Source organism: Typopeltis vanoorti, chromosome 19 (assembly GCF_054136105.1).
Source record: "Typopeltis vanoorti isolate ZY-2024b chromosome 19, IOZ_Tvanoo_1.0, whole genome shotgun sequence".
Classification (NCBI taxonomy): Eukaryota; Metazoa; Arthropoda; class Arachnida; order Uropygi; family Thelyphonidae; genus Typopeltis; species Typopeltis vanoorti.
Genome location: NC_143567.1, coordinates 83,165,700 through 83,185,476, shown reverse-complemented (window position 1 = coordinate 83,185,476; position 19,777 = coordinate 83,165,700). Strand labels below are relative to the sequence as shown.

Genomic DNA, 19,777 nt, shown 5'->3' with positions numbered 1-19,777 from the left:
TCAATCTCTCCATGAGGTCACATTCACAAGATTGAAAGATCTTTATGAACTGCTCATTAAGTATCTCCACCACACATTCTGCAACAGATGTCTTTATACCATTTTCTCCAATCAATGTCATCCTTCCATAATCATTCTTTCTTTTGCTGGCTACATATCGAAAGAACTCCCTAGGATTCTTTTTGTCTTCATTAGCTAACTGCTGTTCATACCTCTCTTTAGCTACTCTCACCAAGTCACCCTCCTTGCCTGGTCTATGTAGACTTCATGAAATTGATTATTTCCACTTCTCTTATGCTGCCCCCACAATGTCCATTTTCTCTGTATGCATTCTTAATCTCTTTATTCATCCATCTCACACCTACCTTATTTAACCTTCTCACCCTTGGGAGGAATGGTGCCCCTGACCTTAATGCGAATGGGTTGAAATTATTGGACTTCTGCTGTACTAACAGCTTGTCCATAATGAATACCTTCTTCCAGCACCGAGAAGTCCATAAGTATACCTGGTACAGGGATACACTAGAAGAAAGGTGTCCGATTGACTTCTTTATAGTCTCAGCAGACTTATTTTCCTCAGTGTTGGAGTTTTGTGTGAGAAAATAGGAGAAGAACTGTCAACCACCTTGTTGTGTGCACTCTACAGCTTCAGAAACCAGATGCTACCATTAATGCTGGTAGGCCTAAGAAGCTATACCGCATGAAATGGGAGACATTGGAAAATTATGCTGTTAGGAAGAATTTTGCAGATGACATTTCCTCCAGGTTCAAAGAGATTCCCAAGCATACTGCAGATGTTGAGGAGGAGTGGAAGCTGTTCAGAAAAGCTGTCACTGCCTCTGCACTCTCATGCTGTGGCAGAAAGCGGCTCGGCTTGGCGACGGGCAGTGAGAAAAGGACACCTTGGTGGAACCAAGAAGTCCAAAAAACTGTCCAGGCCAAAAAAGGAGTCCTACCTAACATGGCTTAGGGTCAGGTCACTTGAGATGTGTTTGCGGTATGCTGAGGCACGAAAAGCTGCTGCTGACAGAAGGCTTGGGAATCCTTTGGAGAAAGATTAGACTCATCCTATGCCAATGCAAACAAAGTATTCTGGCAGACCATCTGCCGCCTTCGCTGGGAGGAAATCGTGCACAGCAAAGACAATCAAGGCCTCTGATGGTGCACTTTTAACAACTGAGAAGGATATCCTCCACAGATAGAGGGAATACTTTGAGAGCCTTCTTGACCCAGGTGGCACAGCAGTTGCGGACATCCAAAAGGTGCAGATCGGGGCAATGACTAGTCTCACAGCAGAAAAGGTCCATTTAGCAATAAAATCGCTAAAATCGGGCAAGGTTGCTGGTGATGATGAAATTCGGTCCGAAATGCTAGCCTTAAATCGAGACAGTGTTCTCTGGCTGACTCGAGTGTGTCAGGCTGCTTGGATATCTGGGCGAGCAGCAAAGCAATGGTAGACAGGCATAATAATACCAGTCTTCAAGAAGGGAGACCAGAAGGATTGCAGTAACTATGGTGGCATCTCTCTGCTCAGCCTGCCTGGGAAATTGTATGCTAAGTGCTTGGAAAGACGGTGCAGGAGCATAGTTGAGTCAAAGTTCCAGGAAGAACAATGTGGCTTTCGTCCTGGTAGAAGCACAACTGACCAAATCTTCACTTTAAGGCAAGTCTTTGAGAAATCTTGGGAACATGCCAAGAATGTCTACACATGTTTTGTGGACTTGGAGAAGGCATATGACCGGGTTCTTCGGGATAAGCTTTGGCAAGTAGTACAGGAGTATGGAGTGGATGGGCAACTATTAGCTGCCATCAAGTCCCTGTATGAATGCCCAGAGTTTTGTGTCAGTGTAAACAGCACAAAGTCTGAACCTTTCACAGTCTCCGTTGGCCTCCGCCAAGGGTGTGTTCTGTCACCCTTCCTTTTCATAATATTTATGGACTGGATTGATAGTCACAGCAGAGGCAGTGAGTGTGTCAGAATTGGAAGATGTAGCATTGGACGTCTGCTTTTTGCAGATGACCTAGTTCTGCTTAGCTCTTCCACAGATGACCTCCAGCGAACTCTGGATAGGTTTGTAACTGTTTGTGCAGACACCAGAATGAAGATCAGTGTGGTCAAAACTGAAACATTTGTGGTCTCAAGACAACCGTCCCAGTGCACTCTACATGTAAGTGGAGTCCCAATGAGGCAGGTGGAGAAGTTTAAATACCTTGGGTCCATATTCACGAATGATGGAAAATGGGACATAGAGCTAGATACTCGAATTGGCTTAGCAAGCTCAATATTGCGGGAGCTTGGCTGTTCGGTAGTATTAAAGTGGGAGTTAAGCCAGAAGGCAAAACTGGCTGTCTTCAATACAGTCTATGTCCCCATCCTCACCTATGGTCACGAGAGTTGGGTAATGACCGAAAGAATGCGAACACGAATCCAAGTGGCTGAAATGAGGTTCCTTCGAGGGGTTGTGGGACTGACAAGACTCGGCAGAGTCAGAAGCTCTGCAATTTGGGAAACCCTCAATACTCAACCGCTGCTTCTCCGTGTTGAGAGATCACAGTTACGTTGGTACGGGCACCTGGTCAGAATGCCACAAGAGAGGCTCCCTCAGCAGGCCCTCTTTGTCAAGCCAGAGGGTGGGAGGCCACGTGGAAGGCCAAGGACTCGCTGGATAGATTATATCCAAAACCTTGGGTGGACATGTTTGAGAATCCCACCAGAACACCTGAGCTTGGTGGCAGAGGATCGTGACCATTGGAAGTTCCTCTTGCAGCTGTTGCCCCCACAACCCAATTAGGAAAGGTGGGCCTTGAAGATGTATGTATGTATCTACTAGATAGTGTTTGAAAATCCCAAAAGCTGCATTGATCTATTTTCCAGATAACTCCTCATTCCATGCTACACCCACAGGCTGTCTCCTGAGCTCTTCATAATCACCCCCCCCCCCTTGTAGTTCCACATATACCCTTTTCTCACAGGGGTCCTCGGACTGCTGGCAACCACCCAGGGAATCACCTCATGGTCACTCTCACCAATTGGTGGATGATTTGACACCTCATTTATAATTACATCCTCTGATGAGATGACCAAATCCAAGAAGTACGTTCCAATACAAAGATGTGTACAAGATTGTTGACTATATTACTGATAGTATTATCTTCATTATGGTTCAAGATACAATAGTATAATAGGGAAATGAAACAAGATATAACCACTATTTAGTTTTGAGCAGGATTAAAGTGAATATCATAGTGAAAAGAAAAGTGTGTAAGAAAGTTTAAATAAGAATAAATGTCAAGCAGCTTTCAGAGGTGAACTGTGGACTCGATTTTATACAAATATTATTCAATAAAAAATGAGAGTCTGAAAATAAAAACAAACTTGGAGATGCAGTAGCAGATCCTGAAGAAAACGTGAATTGATTCAGCCAGAGAGGAAATGACGTGAAGTCTGAAGGAAATAAAAATCAGAAATCCATAGATAACTAAAAAAGTTAGAGACCTTTCTGAAAAAGAACACCTGACATTTCATTCAACCATGAAAACTTTTGGCAAATAGGTCAGTATGTGCTTCAAGAGAATATAGAAAATAATGGCAGAAAGCAAAGTAGTATGTGTAAGTAGGTAAACAAAACTAAAAGGAATACTTTGGTAAGAATATAGAAGATGAATATCAGAAAGGTGACAAAATGTTCTGGAGATATAGAAAAAGCTTAGAAATAGAGGAAAGAATAATGTACAAGGAATCAAAGATGACCAGAAAATTGAAGATAAAGATACTTAAGATGTCTTGCAGTAATCACTTTGAAAGATAGATAAATGAAACAGGTTCTGGCAGAACAGTGATAGAAAATAGTCAAGAGAAAAAGTGATCAGAAATCTGAAATTTGGAAAGGCAGCTGGAGTAGTGATATTCAACCAGAAATGCTGAAATATGGAGGCATAAAAGTTGTACAGTAACTGCACTGCATAATGCTGAAAATGTGGGTGGAAGGTCAAATTCTTGATGACTGGAATCTGTTATAGTACCATCCATAAAAACAGATTTCAATGGGTTTAGTATTGAACATTTTAAGCATATGTTGTGTGTGCATGAGAGAGAGAGAAAAAGGAGCAGGTTGTTGAGGGAGAGGAGGAAGAGGTGGACATAAAAGATGAGAAAGTGATTATTATTATTATTAAGAGAGACCTCCAGGGAGTAAGAGACTCATTGAGGGAGGCCACATACTACATACACCAGCTATCATACTTATTCGTGAATTCATTTACGCTGCTTGCACTCACAACATCCAATGGCAATCCATTCCAATCACGCACCACCCTCTGAGAGAAAAATCTAGCTTTCATCCCCTTAGTAGCAACCTTTGTTCTCAGCTTCCAAGGATGCCCTCTTGTCCTTTCCCCAACCACACTCCATAAATTGAAAAATTCTATCAACTGAAATCCTGTATGACCCTTTCAGAAATTCGTAAAGCTCATTTATATCACCCCTCTTTCTCCTGTTTGCTAGTGTCTGCAGTCTACAAATTCTCAATCTGCCTTCATAATCAGTATTCCACAATCCTGATATCATTTTTAACACTCTCCTTTGTGCTCTCTCCAATATATTAGAATCACAACGGAAACCAGACATGCGCACAATAGTCCAAGTGAGATCTTATCAAGGCCTTGTAAAGAGGCAAAATGATATCCTTATCTTTACATGTGAACGTTAGTTCAGCATTGCAATTATCTTTTGAGTTGTATTTGCAATCTTTGCCACACAGCTCCTGAACTTCAGCTTCCTATCTGCTAACACTCTGAGATCCCTAGCCTCATCAGTTTCTTTTAGCATAATCCCACAAATATAATATGACACTGGACAGTAGGTTTAATCTTGGGGGGGGCAAGTTGAGTAGACAATTTGAGAATACACACTAAGCATTGCATACAACCTATGACTGAGCATCTGCAATGATCGCTAATTCAAAAGTAGCATAGAAATAGAAGACCAGACACAACATAAATAAAAAAAATCAATTTTATCAATTAGGAAAAGATTTTTGGAAATTTTTATAGTGTTTTTTTCCTTTTTCTTTGAGGGGGCCAGGGCTCCTTGGCCCCCACTGACATTGGATATCTAATCACACCGAAGTGAATGACTTTACATTTGCTGACATTGAACTGACATCGATTTTCCCATGCCCGTAATTCCAACCTATTCAAATCATTCTACGAGTACTGCATATCAGCAGCATTCCTGATTGCCCTACCTATCTTTGCATTATCAGCAAATAGTTGTATGTCACTTGTCAAATCCTTCCCAATATCATTAATGTACAGATTGAATAACAGTGGACCAAGCACTGATCCTTGTGGTACACCATTTGTTACCTTAAATCTTGCAGACTCACATCCCCCATATACCACTTTTTGATATCTGTCAGTCAGCCATCCTCTTATCCATGCTAATATTCTATAACCCAAACCTATTTTCTCTAATTTATGACAGTCTACCATGCTGTATTCTGTCAAAAGCGTTAGCAAAATTATTATTATTATTATTATTACCACGGGCTACTCCAGGAGTCCTTAGACTCATCGAGGGAGGCCCTAAACATCATGTTCACACAGCTGTTCAACATTCTCACAGTATCTATCATACCTTGCCTTGAACTCGCTCACTGTCATAGCACCCACAACAGACTCTGGCAGCTTATTCCACTCATTTACCACTCTAAAAGTAAAGAACCCAGCTCTAACACCCCTGCTAACCACACTCTTGCCCAGCTTCCATGGGTGTCCCCTAGTTCTCCCACCACCAGTCCTGATCTCAAAAATATCATCTGAATTAATCCTATAGAATCCTTTTAGCAATTTGAATGTCTCAATCATATCTCCCCTTTTTCGCCTATCAACTAGTTTCTGCAACCCACAAATCTTCAACCTGTTCTCATATGGTTCATTCCATAGACCTGCTATCATCTTAGTCACTCGCCTCTGGATCCTCTCAACCTCCTCCCCATCAAGAAGGAACCGAGGTGACCAAATCTGGGCACAGTAGTCGAGATGAGGTCTTATCAGGGCTCGGTACAGAGGTACAATAACTTGTTTTTCTCTGCTCGTCAAGGTATTTTTCAACAACCAAGTGAGTTGATGAGCTGATTTAGCTACTTTCGCAATGTGCCCCCTAAACTTCATCTCCCTATCCACCAACACTCCCAAGTCCCTGGCCTCATCAATCTCTTGGAGTACAGTTCCACCAATGTGGTATACTGCTGCTAATCTTTTCACTCCGAAATGCATAACCTTACATTTTGTCACATTAAATTGACATCCATTCTCCTTAGTCCAGAACTCCAATCTATCTAAGTCATCTTGCAAGACTTTGACATCTTCTGCATTCACTATCGCCCTACCCAACTTTGCATCATCAGCGAACAAATGAACTGTCCCACTTAGACCATTCCCTATATCGTTAATGAACAGATTAAACAGCAGTGGTCCAAGAACAGAACCCTGTGGCACACCACTAGTCACAGGCCGTTTTTTGGACTCTACTCCTGAATAAACTACTCTTTGATATCTCTCCATCAACCACCCAGCTATCCATCTCACCAACCCTATATCCATTCCCATATGTTGTAGTTTACAGATTAGAATTCCATGTGGTATCCTGTCAAACGCCTTTGCCAGGTCCAGCAGTATCACTGTAAACCCATTTCCCTTATCCAGTTCAGCCGTCACCTTGTTATAAAACTTGAGCAAGTTACTGAGGCATGATCTACCCTTCACAAAGCCATGCTGTCCTCTGTACAGTATCTCATTTTCATCAATCCATTCCTGTATTTTTCCCTTGACTACTTTCTCCAAGACCTTGACAACGACTCCTGATATGCTGATCGGTCGGTAATTTGCAACCATAGTCTTGGATCCTCCTTTATGCAGTGGAACTATTTTCCCCTCTTTCCACGCCTTCGGGACTAAGCCAGACCTGAGACTCAGATTAAACAACATGGTCAAGGGCACTGATAATTCATTAGCCGCTTCATGCAAGACCCGTGCCGGTATACCATCCAATCCCACAGATGTATTCACATTAAGGTTCTGTAATAGACTATTCACCTCCACTTCATTCATCACAATTCCCATATAAACTAATGGTTCCTTCATTTTTTCAACGTCACCACCTGGATGATATACTTTTGCAAAGTGCGCGCTCAGTAACTCCACTATATCGACTGGTTCAGTGAACTCTTTACCATCGTCATTCCTTAAAATCATTTTGCCATGTACAGTTTTTTTCTTGCTTGCAGCATATTGAAAGAACTGTTTGGGATTCTCTTTTGCTTGCATAGCTAGTTTCCTTTCATAATCGGCTTTTGCTGTTTTTACCACACTCGTTACCCTTCTAGCCTGTACTTTATACTGTTCGTGTGCCTGCAGGTCACCCCTTTCTTTAAATTCCCTCCATAGTTGTTTCTTTTTTTGCAGCTCAAGCTTAATGGTGTTATTCATCCATTTAACCACTCCTTGTTTCACTATTCGGACCTTAGGTATACAATCAGCCATAACCTCCTGTAAATGCTCTTTGATCACTTCCCATGCTCTATCGACGTCCAGCCCTTGCAGTTGTACATGCCATGGCACTGATCCAAGCAATCTCCTAAGCTTGTCATACTTGCCAGCACGGTAATTCCACATATACCCTGTCTTAATCACAAATTTCACACCTTTAGCCACCTCCCAGGTCAAGACCTTATGATCACTCTCACCAATAGGTGGCAACATGGTCATATTCATTACAGTCAAATTCTCAGATACTATTACCAGGTCAAGCACTCTCACACCCCTAGTATTTTCAATTACATGCTGTTTCAGATAGTTATCCCTTAATAATTGAATAAAATCCATTTCCTTCCTCACATGTGTCCTCTCCTCCTTCCAATCAATGTTACCATAGTTGAAATCCCCCATAATAATTACCCTCCTTCCACTCATTTCATCAATTTGTTTATGCATACCATCTCCACCATCTGTTCCATCACCTGGTCTATAGCAGCACCCAACTGTATATTTTATTCTGCCAGTATCAATCTCACACCAAATAGCCTCAAATGAGCTCCTTTCACTATCCTGCAATACTTCAATTCTCCTTGGCTGCAGTTCATCAGCTATCATCAACAACACCCCTCCCCCAATTTTATTCTCTCTGTCCCTCCTAAACATACTATAACCTACACATTCTATCCCACTAACTATATCATCTTCCGTCAGCCATGTTTCACTAATGCCAATAACCTGTGGCCTGTAAGTGCCAACCGAGGCCAAAAATTCTTCCTTCTTGTTCCTAATACTCCTGGCATTAGTATACATGAATTGCAGTGTTCCCTTTGTCCCACCCCTATCTTGATGCGTTATTCTAAATATCCCATTCCCATTTTTTGTCCTTATTGCTGGCTCAGGTACATTATATACATTTTTACACTCAACTGTCTCACTGATGTCTGGATATCCACTTCCCCCCCTCCTTGGTAGTTCTAGTTTCCCTGGTTCTGCACATCCATTTTCACTTCATTCAGCAACACTTTTTCCAGTCTCCGCACACCAAGTCCATTCAAATGCAGTCCATCCATCTTGTATAAGTCCTTTCGCCCATCAAACTCATTCCATACGTCCACAAATTCCACACCACACCGTCCGCATAACCTGCGCATAATATCATTTGCGATTATGGCCCTCCTTCTAAACTCCTCTCTGTCATACCGCGGTAACAGACTCACCATTCTAACTCTGTCACTCTTTTCTTTTGCTACCTTTAACAATACTTTCAAGTCCTCTCTCATAAAAAATTTATCACCTTTCAATTCATTCGTACCAGCCACAATTGTTATTTCTTTCACCCTCTGTTTTCGCACTCTAATGCTCTCACTTACATCCTTAAATTTCGCACCCGGCAAGTACGATTTAGTTACACTCCCATCTATTACTTCTCTTAATAACGAGTCACCATACAATACTCTCTCCTTCATTTCGGAAACTCGCCCACGCTGTTTATTTCCGTTAGCCGAATCACTCTGGAAAGAGTTTTGCAGGTGCTCTAATTGCCGCTGCGCATCTTGTATCACTGCGCGCAGCCTAGCGATCTCACTTCCTACAAATAATTCCTCATTTTTTTTATCATTCAAACCATTTTCTCTTTCTGTATAATTGCTCTCACTCTTTCTTAGATCACCGCTCACATTGCCATCTTGTACACCGCAATTCCCTATCGAGCCACTATTTTCACTCGCATTCTGGCTTTCTTCAACCATAACTGTCTCACAACCTGACACATACTTCGACTCCTCACTTTGCATACACTTTCTACACATTCTCCCACCACTATCACTTTCAACCCATACTCCAGACTCATTCGGGAATGCATACATTCCACACACATCACACCGGACAAACTCTCTCACACTACAGTTTTTGAACAATGGCGTCGTATTTTCCAAAACTATCATGTTGTATCCATTCCCCTTGTCTAGTTCAATGGTAAAATTGTTATAGAATGTGAGCAAGTTGCTAAAACATGACCTTCCCTTAGTAAACCCATGTTGTTCATTGCAAAGTAGAGATTCACTGTCAACCCATTTCTGAATGCAAGCCCTAACCAATATTTCCAAAATCTTCACCACCACCACTCCTGAGATACTAATTGGTTGATAGTTGGATATATCGGGCTTTGCACCACCGTTGTGCAATGGAATTACCATACATTCCTTCCACTCCTGCAGAATCTTCAGTGTTCTGAGACTCATATTAAACAACTTGATCAAAGAAATAGCCAGTTCAGCTGAACATTCTTTTAGCACACCTCCTGTTATCCCATCAGTCTCTATTGCTGAATTCTTATTCAATTTGTGCAACAGCTCTAATACCTCCTCCTCATACACCTGAGTTTCTTCACCAAGTGAGCAGTGAACTCAATTTTGCGTACACCAGGTTGATAGCTTTTAACAAAATGGGCACTAATTTGCTGAACAACCTCTTCTGCATCTGTAACCCTCATGCTACATGGATTTAGAAGAGTTATTCTTTTATATTCATTCTTTCTTTTACTTGCAGCATATCAATAGAATTCTTGTGAGTTGTTTTTAGCACACAGAGCCAGTTTCCTTTCATACTCAGACTTTGCTTTCTGTACAACAGTTGTGACTATTCTAGCCTGCTGCTTATAACATTCATAACGGACGTCATCCTTATGCACACGGTATTCTTTCCACATTGTCCTTTTCTTTCGAATCTCTTGCTTAATACAATTACACATCCATTTGACTCCTACCCTATTTATTCTTCCAACTCTCGGAACACATTCTGGTATGGCATCATTTAAGTATTGTTTAAATATTTCCCGTGCACTGTCAATAATCTTTCCATCCAGCAACCAATCCCATTCCACTGAACTCAGTATACTCCTCAGCTGGTCATTGTTTCCTTCTTTGTAGTTCAGCATTTAACCTTTTCTGAGTGGAACATTCATAAACTTAGTCAATTCCCAAGTGAGTATTGCATGATCACTGTCACCAACCGGAGGCAGAATAGTTACGTTTTTAACTGAAATGCCCTCTGACACTATAATCAAATCTAAACTCTTTGACTTTGAGTTCCTTCTGTCACATCCTGCTTGAGGAAGTTGTCCAGCAACAGCTCAATAATGCATTTTCATTCTTCTCAATGAGATTCTACTGCTACCCAATCAACATTTGGCTATTTAAAGTTTCCAATTATGATTACTCTTTTTGTACTCATCTTTTCTATTTGGTGATGCATTTCTACATCGCTCGCAACCGATCTACCAGGTCGGTAACAACACCCCACTATGTAATTGATCTTGTTAGATTCCACCTCACACCAGATGGCTTCAAACTCACTGCCACGTGAAATATTGTTAGTAGTACTACAATCATAGGTCTCAACTCTAACTGGATTCAAGTCATCTGATATCATTAGCAACACACCCCTCCTCTCATATCCTCTCTATCTTTCCTAAAAATACTGTATCTTTGTCACTCGATACCAGTTAGTAGGTTGGATTCTGATAGCCAGGTCTCAATAATATCTACAATCCGAGGACGCAACATATTGACTAATAAGGCAACAAATTCTACACCTTTGTTTCTGATGCTCCTAGCATTCGTATACAGACATAAAAATCTACCTGTTTGTTCTTTTGTATAGTCTTGTCTGCAGTCTGCCTGACACAGCTGGATAACTTGCAGATCTCTATTCTTCTCTAATGCCTTATAGATGTAGACATCTTTGCACACGTTTAATGGGTCCAAACTGTACAAACACAAAGCCAAAATCGTTCTCTCCTCATCAATGACAAAGCCCATTCCTGTCATTAACACAGTTACATAACACTGTCGCTCTTACACTCACATTTACACCGTTCCTCCCTTCATAATTTATGATATAGAAAAAGTGAAAGATGAAGGCATGAGGGAAGGGATGAATGAAAGGGATAGAGAATTGTGAGTTGTTAAAATGGTGTGAAAATCAACAGAGTGTAGCAACTAAAATGAAAAGAGAAAGAGAGATAGGGCAGGTAGTGAATAATAACTTAAATAGATTGGAATCAATCATATCTGAGGAAGTACAGAAATAAACTATTAAAAAGTAGAGTTGGAAAAGTGAAACAAGGATGATTTATGAATTTTATTGGTGATAAGAGTGATGAGTCTAGGACACTGAGTGAGTTATCTGTTTAGAAACAACTATGTGAAACTCAGTTACTTGTGGATGATGATGTATATGTGGAAACAGAAATGGAAGGATATAGCATCATCAAAAGAATGTTTTACAATCTTTCACCACTAGGTGTGGAGGTGAAAAAGGCACAAAGGTTTGAAACTATTTGGTGTGATGCAGAGGGACAATAATTATGGTATATTTAGCACACTGACTGAGTAAGTAAAAACTTCCTGAACCAATTTGTGATTGGTGATCTTAATGGAAAAGTTTAATTATGGAATATAGATAGAAAAGAGGAGTAGCATATGAAAATAAAGAAAACAAGTTTCTGTGGAATAAGTGAGCAAAGAAGTTTTCTCTATCCTTCACATGGTTTGTTTAATGAGTTCTGTGACAGAGAGTATTTCAAAGTAGAAGGAATATAAAATTGAGCCACTTCACAAGAGCAGTGATAAGACAGAGGTTTACAAATATAAAATGGTCCATACATTTTGTAGTTGTAATTAAGGTACTGAAGAGACTGTAAGACTAACATACAGGATTGGGTTGACAGGCATGATTCTTTATGATGGTCAGCATCGACTTATAAAGGGGTGGTCATTCTGTAGTAACCTAGCTGCCTTTGGAATGCATCTAATGGACTGCTACATGGCAATTTTTTTAGTATATACAGGGTGGACATAAATTAACTTTCCCTCTTTAGAGGTATCTGTAACTAAAATACATGTTACAGATACCTCTAAAGAGGTATCTGTAACATGTATTTTAGTTACAGATACCTGTAATTCCATGTAATACATGGAATGAGAGCACATTTTATATTGAGATTTTCGAAGGCATGGGGAGATGAATACCACAAAAAAAAAGATTTAGTACCGAAAGTCGCCGATAAGGGAAATTTGGCACTGGTGGAGCCGAAAGCAGTCAAATATTTGCAGTAAATGCAGGTAAAAAGGATTATGTAAATTTTACTGTGCGTACGTGACCCAACAATTCGACTTAAAAAGGGATTGGGAACGTTCAGGCAGATGCATCCTACCTTGCCTCAGCATGCTTCACTTGTTAAGTTGTTTTACCTTAAACAGTGCAATGCCATAGCGGCCCTTCGGGAATTTAGAAGACTCCATAACCTGCGTACAGGTCCTATGTCAGCTGTAGCACTGAGAGTTATGAAGAAACTGGATCACTAGGAGTTAGACCTGGCAGAGGACGGAAAGCAGTGCAAGAAGAGACAGTAACAGATGTTGCTACTGAGGTGTTCGACGACACAGGGACCAGTACTGGTCCAAGCGCTCGTGCCATAGCTTGCAAACTTGATATGGCTTATGGTACAGTCTAGAAAATCTTACGGAAAATGCTTCACTTCTATCCGTATAAGTTCAGTCGTGTGCAAGCACTAACTACCGCAGATTATGATAAGCGCATGACCTTTGCGCTAACGTTTCTTGTCTGAATGGAGGTCAACAATGACTGGCCTTGGAGAATACTGTGGGGTGATGAGGCTCATTTTTATCTGAATGGGTCGGTCAACATTCACAACTGCAGAATTTGGGCATCTGAACATCCCTAAGCAATCCAGAAAGTACTACTGCAATTTCATAATAGGACCATACTTTTTTTGAGCGTATTACCCCTACAGGTCCTGTAACTTTCTCCATTACTGGAGAGATTTATCGACGAATGCTGGAAAATTTTGTCATTCCTGCAAAGACAATGTTTGGGCTCCATACTTTTTATGCAGGATGGAGCACAGGCACACATTGAACGTTCAGTACAGCGCCTTTTATGCCAGCATTTCAGTAATGAGAGGGTTATCAGTCAGTTCTTTCCGACGACATGGCCGCTTTGATCCCCAGACATCACTCCATGTGACTTTTGGCTGTGGGGGGTATTTGAAAATCCATTGTGTATGTTGGTGGCATTCCCAACTTGCATGTCTTGAAAGAGAACATAAAATGGGCTGTTATGAACATGCAATCCGACTCCTTACGCTCAGCTATAGAGCATGTCGCACACCGGATGCAATTTGTTGTACACAAGAAAGGTCAGCACATTGAAAATCGTGTATGTGGTCCAGGGGACCCCTGATTCTGATGAATAAAGCATTATTTTCTGGGAGTTCAATCACTACATTAATTTCTGTCTCTCTCGCAAGTTGATGTTTTAGTTCACTTATTATCATTGTAACGCGCCACATATCCAGCTGGAGTAAGTGACGTGGCTGTCGCTTACACCGTCAAAATGTGATTATTCCATTTTATCTGCCTTTAATGTAATTATCCGCTTGTTTTCGGCTCCACCAGCATCAAAATTCCCCCTATCGGCGACTTCTGGTACTAAATCTTTTTTTTTCACAGAAATCATCTCCCCATGCCTTCAAAAAGTCACAATATAAAATACGGTCTCATTCCGTTTATTGGTTTTAGCTACAGATGCCTATTTTAGCTACAAAGAGGGAAAGTTATTTTATGGCCACCCTGTATATATATATATATATAAGTTTAGGGAGGTTGAGACTGATAACAGATTAGTGTGATGGATAGAAGGTTGAGTGTTCTAAAAGACACCAGCAACTTGTCTACAGAGTTGAGGATAATATTCCAGAAAGAAAAGTAACTAGTAAGTTAACTTGGTCAGCTACTGTTGAATGTATATGTTAATGATATTATGATCTTTCAGGTAGTATGACAGAAAATATTCATTTGTTTGCTGATGATACAAATCTGGGACAGTCATTTTGGGAAGATTAAAATTTAAGATTTTTATTTGGTTAGATGAGAAGGGTTGTACAACATTTTGCATTCCAAAGTACCAGGCTTTGTACTGTACTGTGTTGGTGGAACTTTGCTCCAGGACATGGATGTTTGGGACTTGTGAATGGAGTTAACACCTTTTAAGAGTTGTGAAAAACTACACAGTTACTATTTCTGTATCATAAGGAGAAGAGTGACCAGCAGAAATATTGTATCACTATGAGCAGTTTGTTAGACCCATTTAGATAACAGCAAAAATAATCTAGTCCACTGGTTTCCAATGTGATTAAGAAGCTCTGTAAATGGCCCCAGAAAGGAGTAAACATGACTTAAATGTTGGTTATGAAAAGAGGTTGAGGAAATGTACATTGCACAGCTTAGTGATAGAGAGAAATTAGGCAATAGGAAAGATTTAAGTTAGTGAAAAACTTTTACCAACTTAACTTCAAACCCTTCCTATATGGCTATTCTGAATTTATATAAATAAAGAGAATACAGAGAGAGAGCTGGAAAATGCAAGACTCTGTTTTTGGAAGGTGTATAAGAATGTAGTGAGAAAGAAAGTAATAAGCACATTTTTTACATGGAGAGTGGATGGGTAGTGGAATGCAATGTAAATGTTAAGAGTACAAACAGATTTAATGTGTAATATGATAGATAAGTTACTAGTTGAGTGACAGATTTCTATTGATTACATGAAAATCTAACAATAATAATAATAACAGCTTAAAATGTGGTAAAATATTAACAGGCAGACATATTCATTTACAGAAAATAAGTGTAATAAAGCAAAAGGATAAATATATATATATATATATATATATATACATGTCACATAAATCTAAAAATATTACCTTTAGTTTTCTTCTGGCATTAAACTTCTTTAAGCAATCAACTGTTTCCTGGCGATGAAGTGTTGATGCAACACGTTCTCGCTGCTACAATTAAATAAAAAGATGTTCTCCATTCTTGAAATATTTTTATCATAATTTTATAATTTCAGATTTTGTTTTATACAAATGTCTATAATCTAGTTAATGATAACAGCTAGCAAGATATCTCAAGCTCTCTATTTCATTCATGTCCATTATAGTAGCTTTTTCTCTACTAAAACAAATATTAAAAACCTACATGATCATTCCAAGCAATAGAATGATTATAGTCTTAATAAAGTCACTGTTTTACAATTTTCAATAATGCACATGTATCTATTACTTTCATTTAGTGTACTTTAATATGAATATAACTCTGCTCTGAGCAGATGAATTTTAATGAAATTTGCCATTTTGGATTTTTGCTAAAATTTGTTATCTCAATTTTGATTTAAATTTGACCATCTGAAGTTGAAAAATGTAAATGATGAGATAGATAAATGATTTATCTATCTCATCATCAAATTTATCATCTGCCAAAATTTGGATTAAGGAACTACTCAGATGTCACCATTTGAGTAGTTCACTCTAACAGCATAATATCATTTATACAACATAACATCAGCACTGATGTTGTATCCATTATACTAAAGCTATATACTGCATTTATTTCAAAATTCAGCTATTTATCAATGCAATAAAAACAGGATGTCTCTAATTAAAGCTTTTCTTTTATTTGAAAAAGAAAAATGTGAAGTTCGTAGAATTAATTTTTCCATGATTTCACCTGATAAACAAAGAATAGTAATTACTAGCTTTATTTATCATTTAGTAAAATGCTTTAGGCCACATATACTGCTGAAACTAAACTTTCATATTGCTCCTAATGTCAGATAATACCAAAATAGCAGAGCTTGGTAGGTAATGGAGCTACCCCATATCTCTAACCAGAGGATAAGTTAAAAGACTAATATAATATTATCATCATCATCATCAAATTCCTGCCATGTACCCACAAAGGGTGTACAGGATATGATAGTACTACATGAAAAAAATTTACTACATGAAAGTACTAAGTAAGAAAAAAAGTAAGAAAAAAAGTACTACATGAAAAAAAAAAAAAAAAAACCAAAATAAAAAATGATGGTACAACATATAATATTATAAAGACTAAAATTTTAATTAAAGATATGGGATAGCTTCATTACTTAGTAAGCTCTGCTGTTTTTTATGATGTCTTATGATGCTTTTAGGCTTTTACAAAAGAAAGTATCTGACAAGTTGACTCTCATAATTGCCAATCAGTACTATAGAAAATACTAAAAAAAACAACAACCAAAAACTGCAATTTAAAATAACCTTTGTAAACATTCTTCACATTTTGCATTGAAAGTATTCCGTTCTACCTTCCCTGCTACAGTAGTGCTAGTGCTGATCTAGATGGGTGAGTCGATAGTCAGTTCACTTTCCCAGTAGGTGACAGGTTTTAATCTCACTGTAGCATGAACTCCTGTCTGCTAACTGAAAGATCTGCTTATCTAGACCATCCTTAGTCCCACAGCACCCCTTGCTCCTACATGCTTTTTTATTTTGGACAAACAAGAAGAAATGCCAACATCTATTTGGATGTTGTTACACTTACAGCTGCTCTGGAGTAGCAGACACTGCCATGAATGTGATTCACCAGATCCAATGGGAGAAAATCTCCCTTTTATACAGGAACAGGTATAAATCAGAAAGATTACATTCCTAGAATCTGCCACAACATTAAAGAATTCACCAAATCTGAACAAATTCGGCTGCCTCAGTTTACCTAAAATAAGGGCGACCATTATTTTGAGACCTTCATCAAGTCTCTATCATAGTAACCATAGAGAGGACCAGTTAGAACTGCACAACCCTGCCATTCATATTCTGTCAGTGTTTTCCTTCCTCCTATTGTGCCTGTGCTTAGGTATATTCTTTTTTTGTATATGAAGATGCCTTGGTGACCGAGGTGAAATATTGGCACAGTAATTTATTAGCTAAATAAATTTAGTTAGTAATTATTATCTCTAGATATGTGTTTTCTCCATTAAACTTCAAACATTCAGTGATAATCAACATTTAAGTATCCATACCAGGTTACTCATAAAGGATGGTGAATGCTAGAAAAGGGTCTGAGCATTCTCCATCATAAAAGATGAAAACATACAACTAAAAAACTCCAACTTTCACTTCATTTTAAATGGCAAAAAAGCATATTGCCAGCTTGGCTGGCCGAGTGGTTAGTGAATTTGCTCTCCAGTCAAAGGCTGGAGGTTCCCTGCCATGGGCATGGATGTTTGTGATCCACAGTTAGTGTACTTTCTGTGTATTTAGTGTATTAACTGTAGAAAAACCACTAGTTTTTCTACAGTTTCCTGTAGAAAAACTAGTGGTGGTGGTCGGCAGTAGATGGCGTGTTGGTGTAGTTATGGTCAGTTGTAGATTGAGTGATGGAAACAGAGCTGTAGAGCAGATGCCCTCCCTCGATGAGTCTTTGAACTCCCTGAAGGTGTCTAATAATAATAATAATAATAATAATAATATACTATTCATGGAAACACCATCAAAAACACACATATTTTAGCATATACTATTCATAGAAACACCATCTTGCTAAACTGTTAATATCCCATACAGAGACTCCACATCTATTTCATTACTGGATGACTATATACTGAAAGACACTCTTCAGATTGCTTTGTTACTTATAATACATAACATATGAGAGCCTACAAACCAATGCAAACTACCCAGAATCTCCTGAGATTGCTGAAAGATGGAAAATCTTTACAAAAATATGCAGAAGAGTAGAGAATTCGTTGTTCTCAGGGATACAGAACAGACTAATGGAAGTTTAAAAATCCATGAAAAAGAACACCTTAGCAACGTTGTCTATATAAGACAAGAAAAATTAAGCCTCGTCACATGTGTATCAGCTACTAACTACAACATGGAATAGGATAAAGCAACTATGCCTTATTTTGAGGAAAATTTCATAGTACAACAAATAAAAGAACCACTGAAGTCATCCATGTTCTACAGGTATATTCTGAAGGTTCCACTGCTCCTTCAATACGAGTAAAGATGCATCTTTGACAACCAAAAGTCTTTAATACAATCTCTTAACTTTAGACTTCAACTTGACCATCTACAAAATGTAAACGAAAATAGATGACACATGCTCTGTGCATGTCTCGGGGACTGTTAATGGTTAATCTGAGTTTTGAGTTATTTATATTTGTTCTCTTTGTGTGTGTGTGTGTGTGTGTGTGTGTGTGTGTGTGTGTGTGTGTGTGTGTGTGTGTGTGTGTGTGTGTGTGTGTGCGTGCGCGTGTGCGTGTGCGTGCCCAGAAAAGCAATCAATTATTTGTTTTTTGCAAAATTAGTTAGTTTAATATAACATATACTAATGTAATTATTATTATTATTCAGGCCACCATGGAGTCAAGAGACTCATCGTGGGAGGTCCTTCCTAGGAAACACAAAGTCTATCATACCACTCCTTGAACTCATTGACCATTCTTGCTCTCACCACTCTATCCGGCAAAAATTCCACGGTTCAACCACTCTCCACACAAAGAAACCACTTCTCACCCTATTGCTCACAGCTTCCTTTTGTAACTCCCAGGGATGGCCCCTTGTCATCATTGCTCCTTCCCACAGTTCCACCAAGTGAAAGAACTCACCAGTGTCAACCCTGTAACTGCCTCTCAACAGTTTAAAAGTCTTGGTCATATCACCTCTCCCTTCTTCTTCTATCCACCAAACCCTGCAGTTCACATTCCCTCAACCAATCTCATAACTAACATTGTATGTCCTGAAACCATCTTTGTTATTCCCTCTGCACCTTTTCCACAGTTAATTTATCCCACTCAAACCCTGGCGATCAAATTTGAGAACAATAGTCTAAGTGTGGTCAGATCAGGGTCTTATACAATACAGTGATAACTCATTTATCTCTGCAGGTCAGCATCCTTCTCAGTATTCCAGCAATCCTCTGGTTTACCTTCATCATCTTTGTAATATGTTTCCTGAATTTCAGGTTTCTATCAATCATAACTTAAATGATTCCAGCTGTCTAGTTTATTCAAATCCTCTTGAAGGGCTTCCAAATCTGCACTATTACTAATAACCCTTCCTAGTTTCACATCATCTGCAAACTGAATATCCCCTTGCAATCCAATGACAATGTCATTGATATAAAGGTTAAACAATACAGGTCCCAGTACTGAGCCCTGTGGAATCCCACTTTTAACCTTCGGCCTTCTTGATACCTATCAGACAGTCGATCCTTAATCTAGTTGACTAAACCAATCTAAACGACATCTAAACCAATGTGCTGCAACTTAAGTATCAGCTTATCATGTGGCACCCTGTCAAATGCCTTTGCAAAATCCCCCCCCCCCAAAA

At 39.2% G+C, this 19,777-nt stretch overlaps 1 protein-coding gene across 1 annotated transcript in view; it reads right to left on the bottom strand.

Annotated features, from left to right (window-relative positions):
- LOC150096303 (calcium/calmodulin-dependent protein kinase type II alpha chain-like) overlaps positions 1-19,777 on the bottom strand; it is a 736,535-nt gene that overhangs the window by 275,605 nt on the left and 441,153 nt on the right. The window contains exon 11 of the mRNA XM_090409027.1: positions 15,323-15,406. Within this exon, the coding sequence (XP_090265153.1) occupies positions 15,323-15,406 (84 nt within the window). The remainder of the gene's footprint in view (positions 1-15,322; positions 15,407-19,777) is intronic.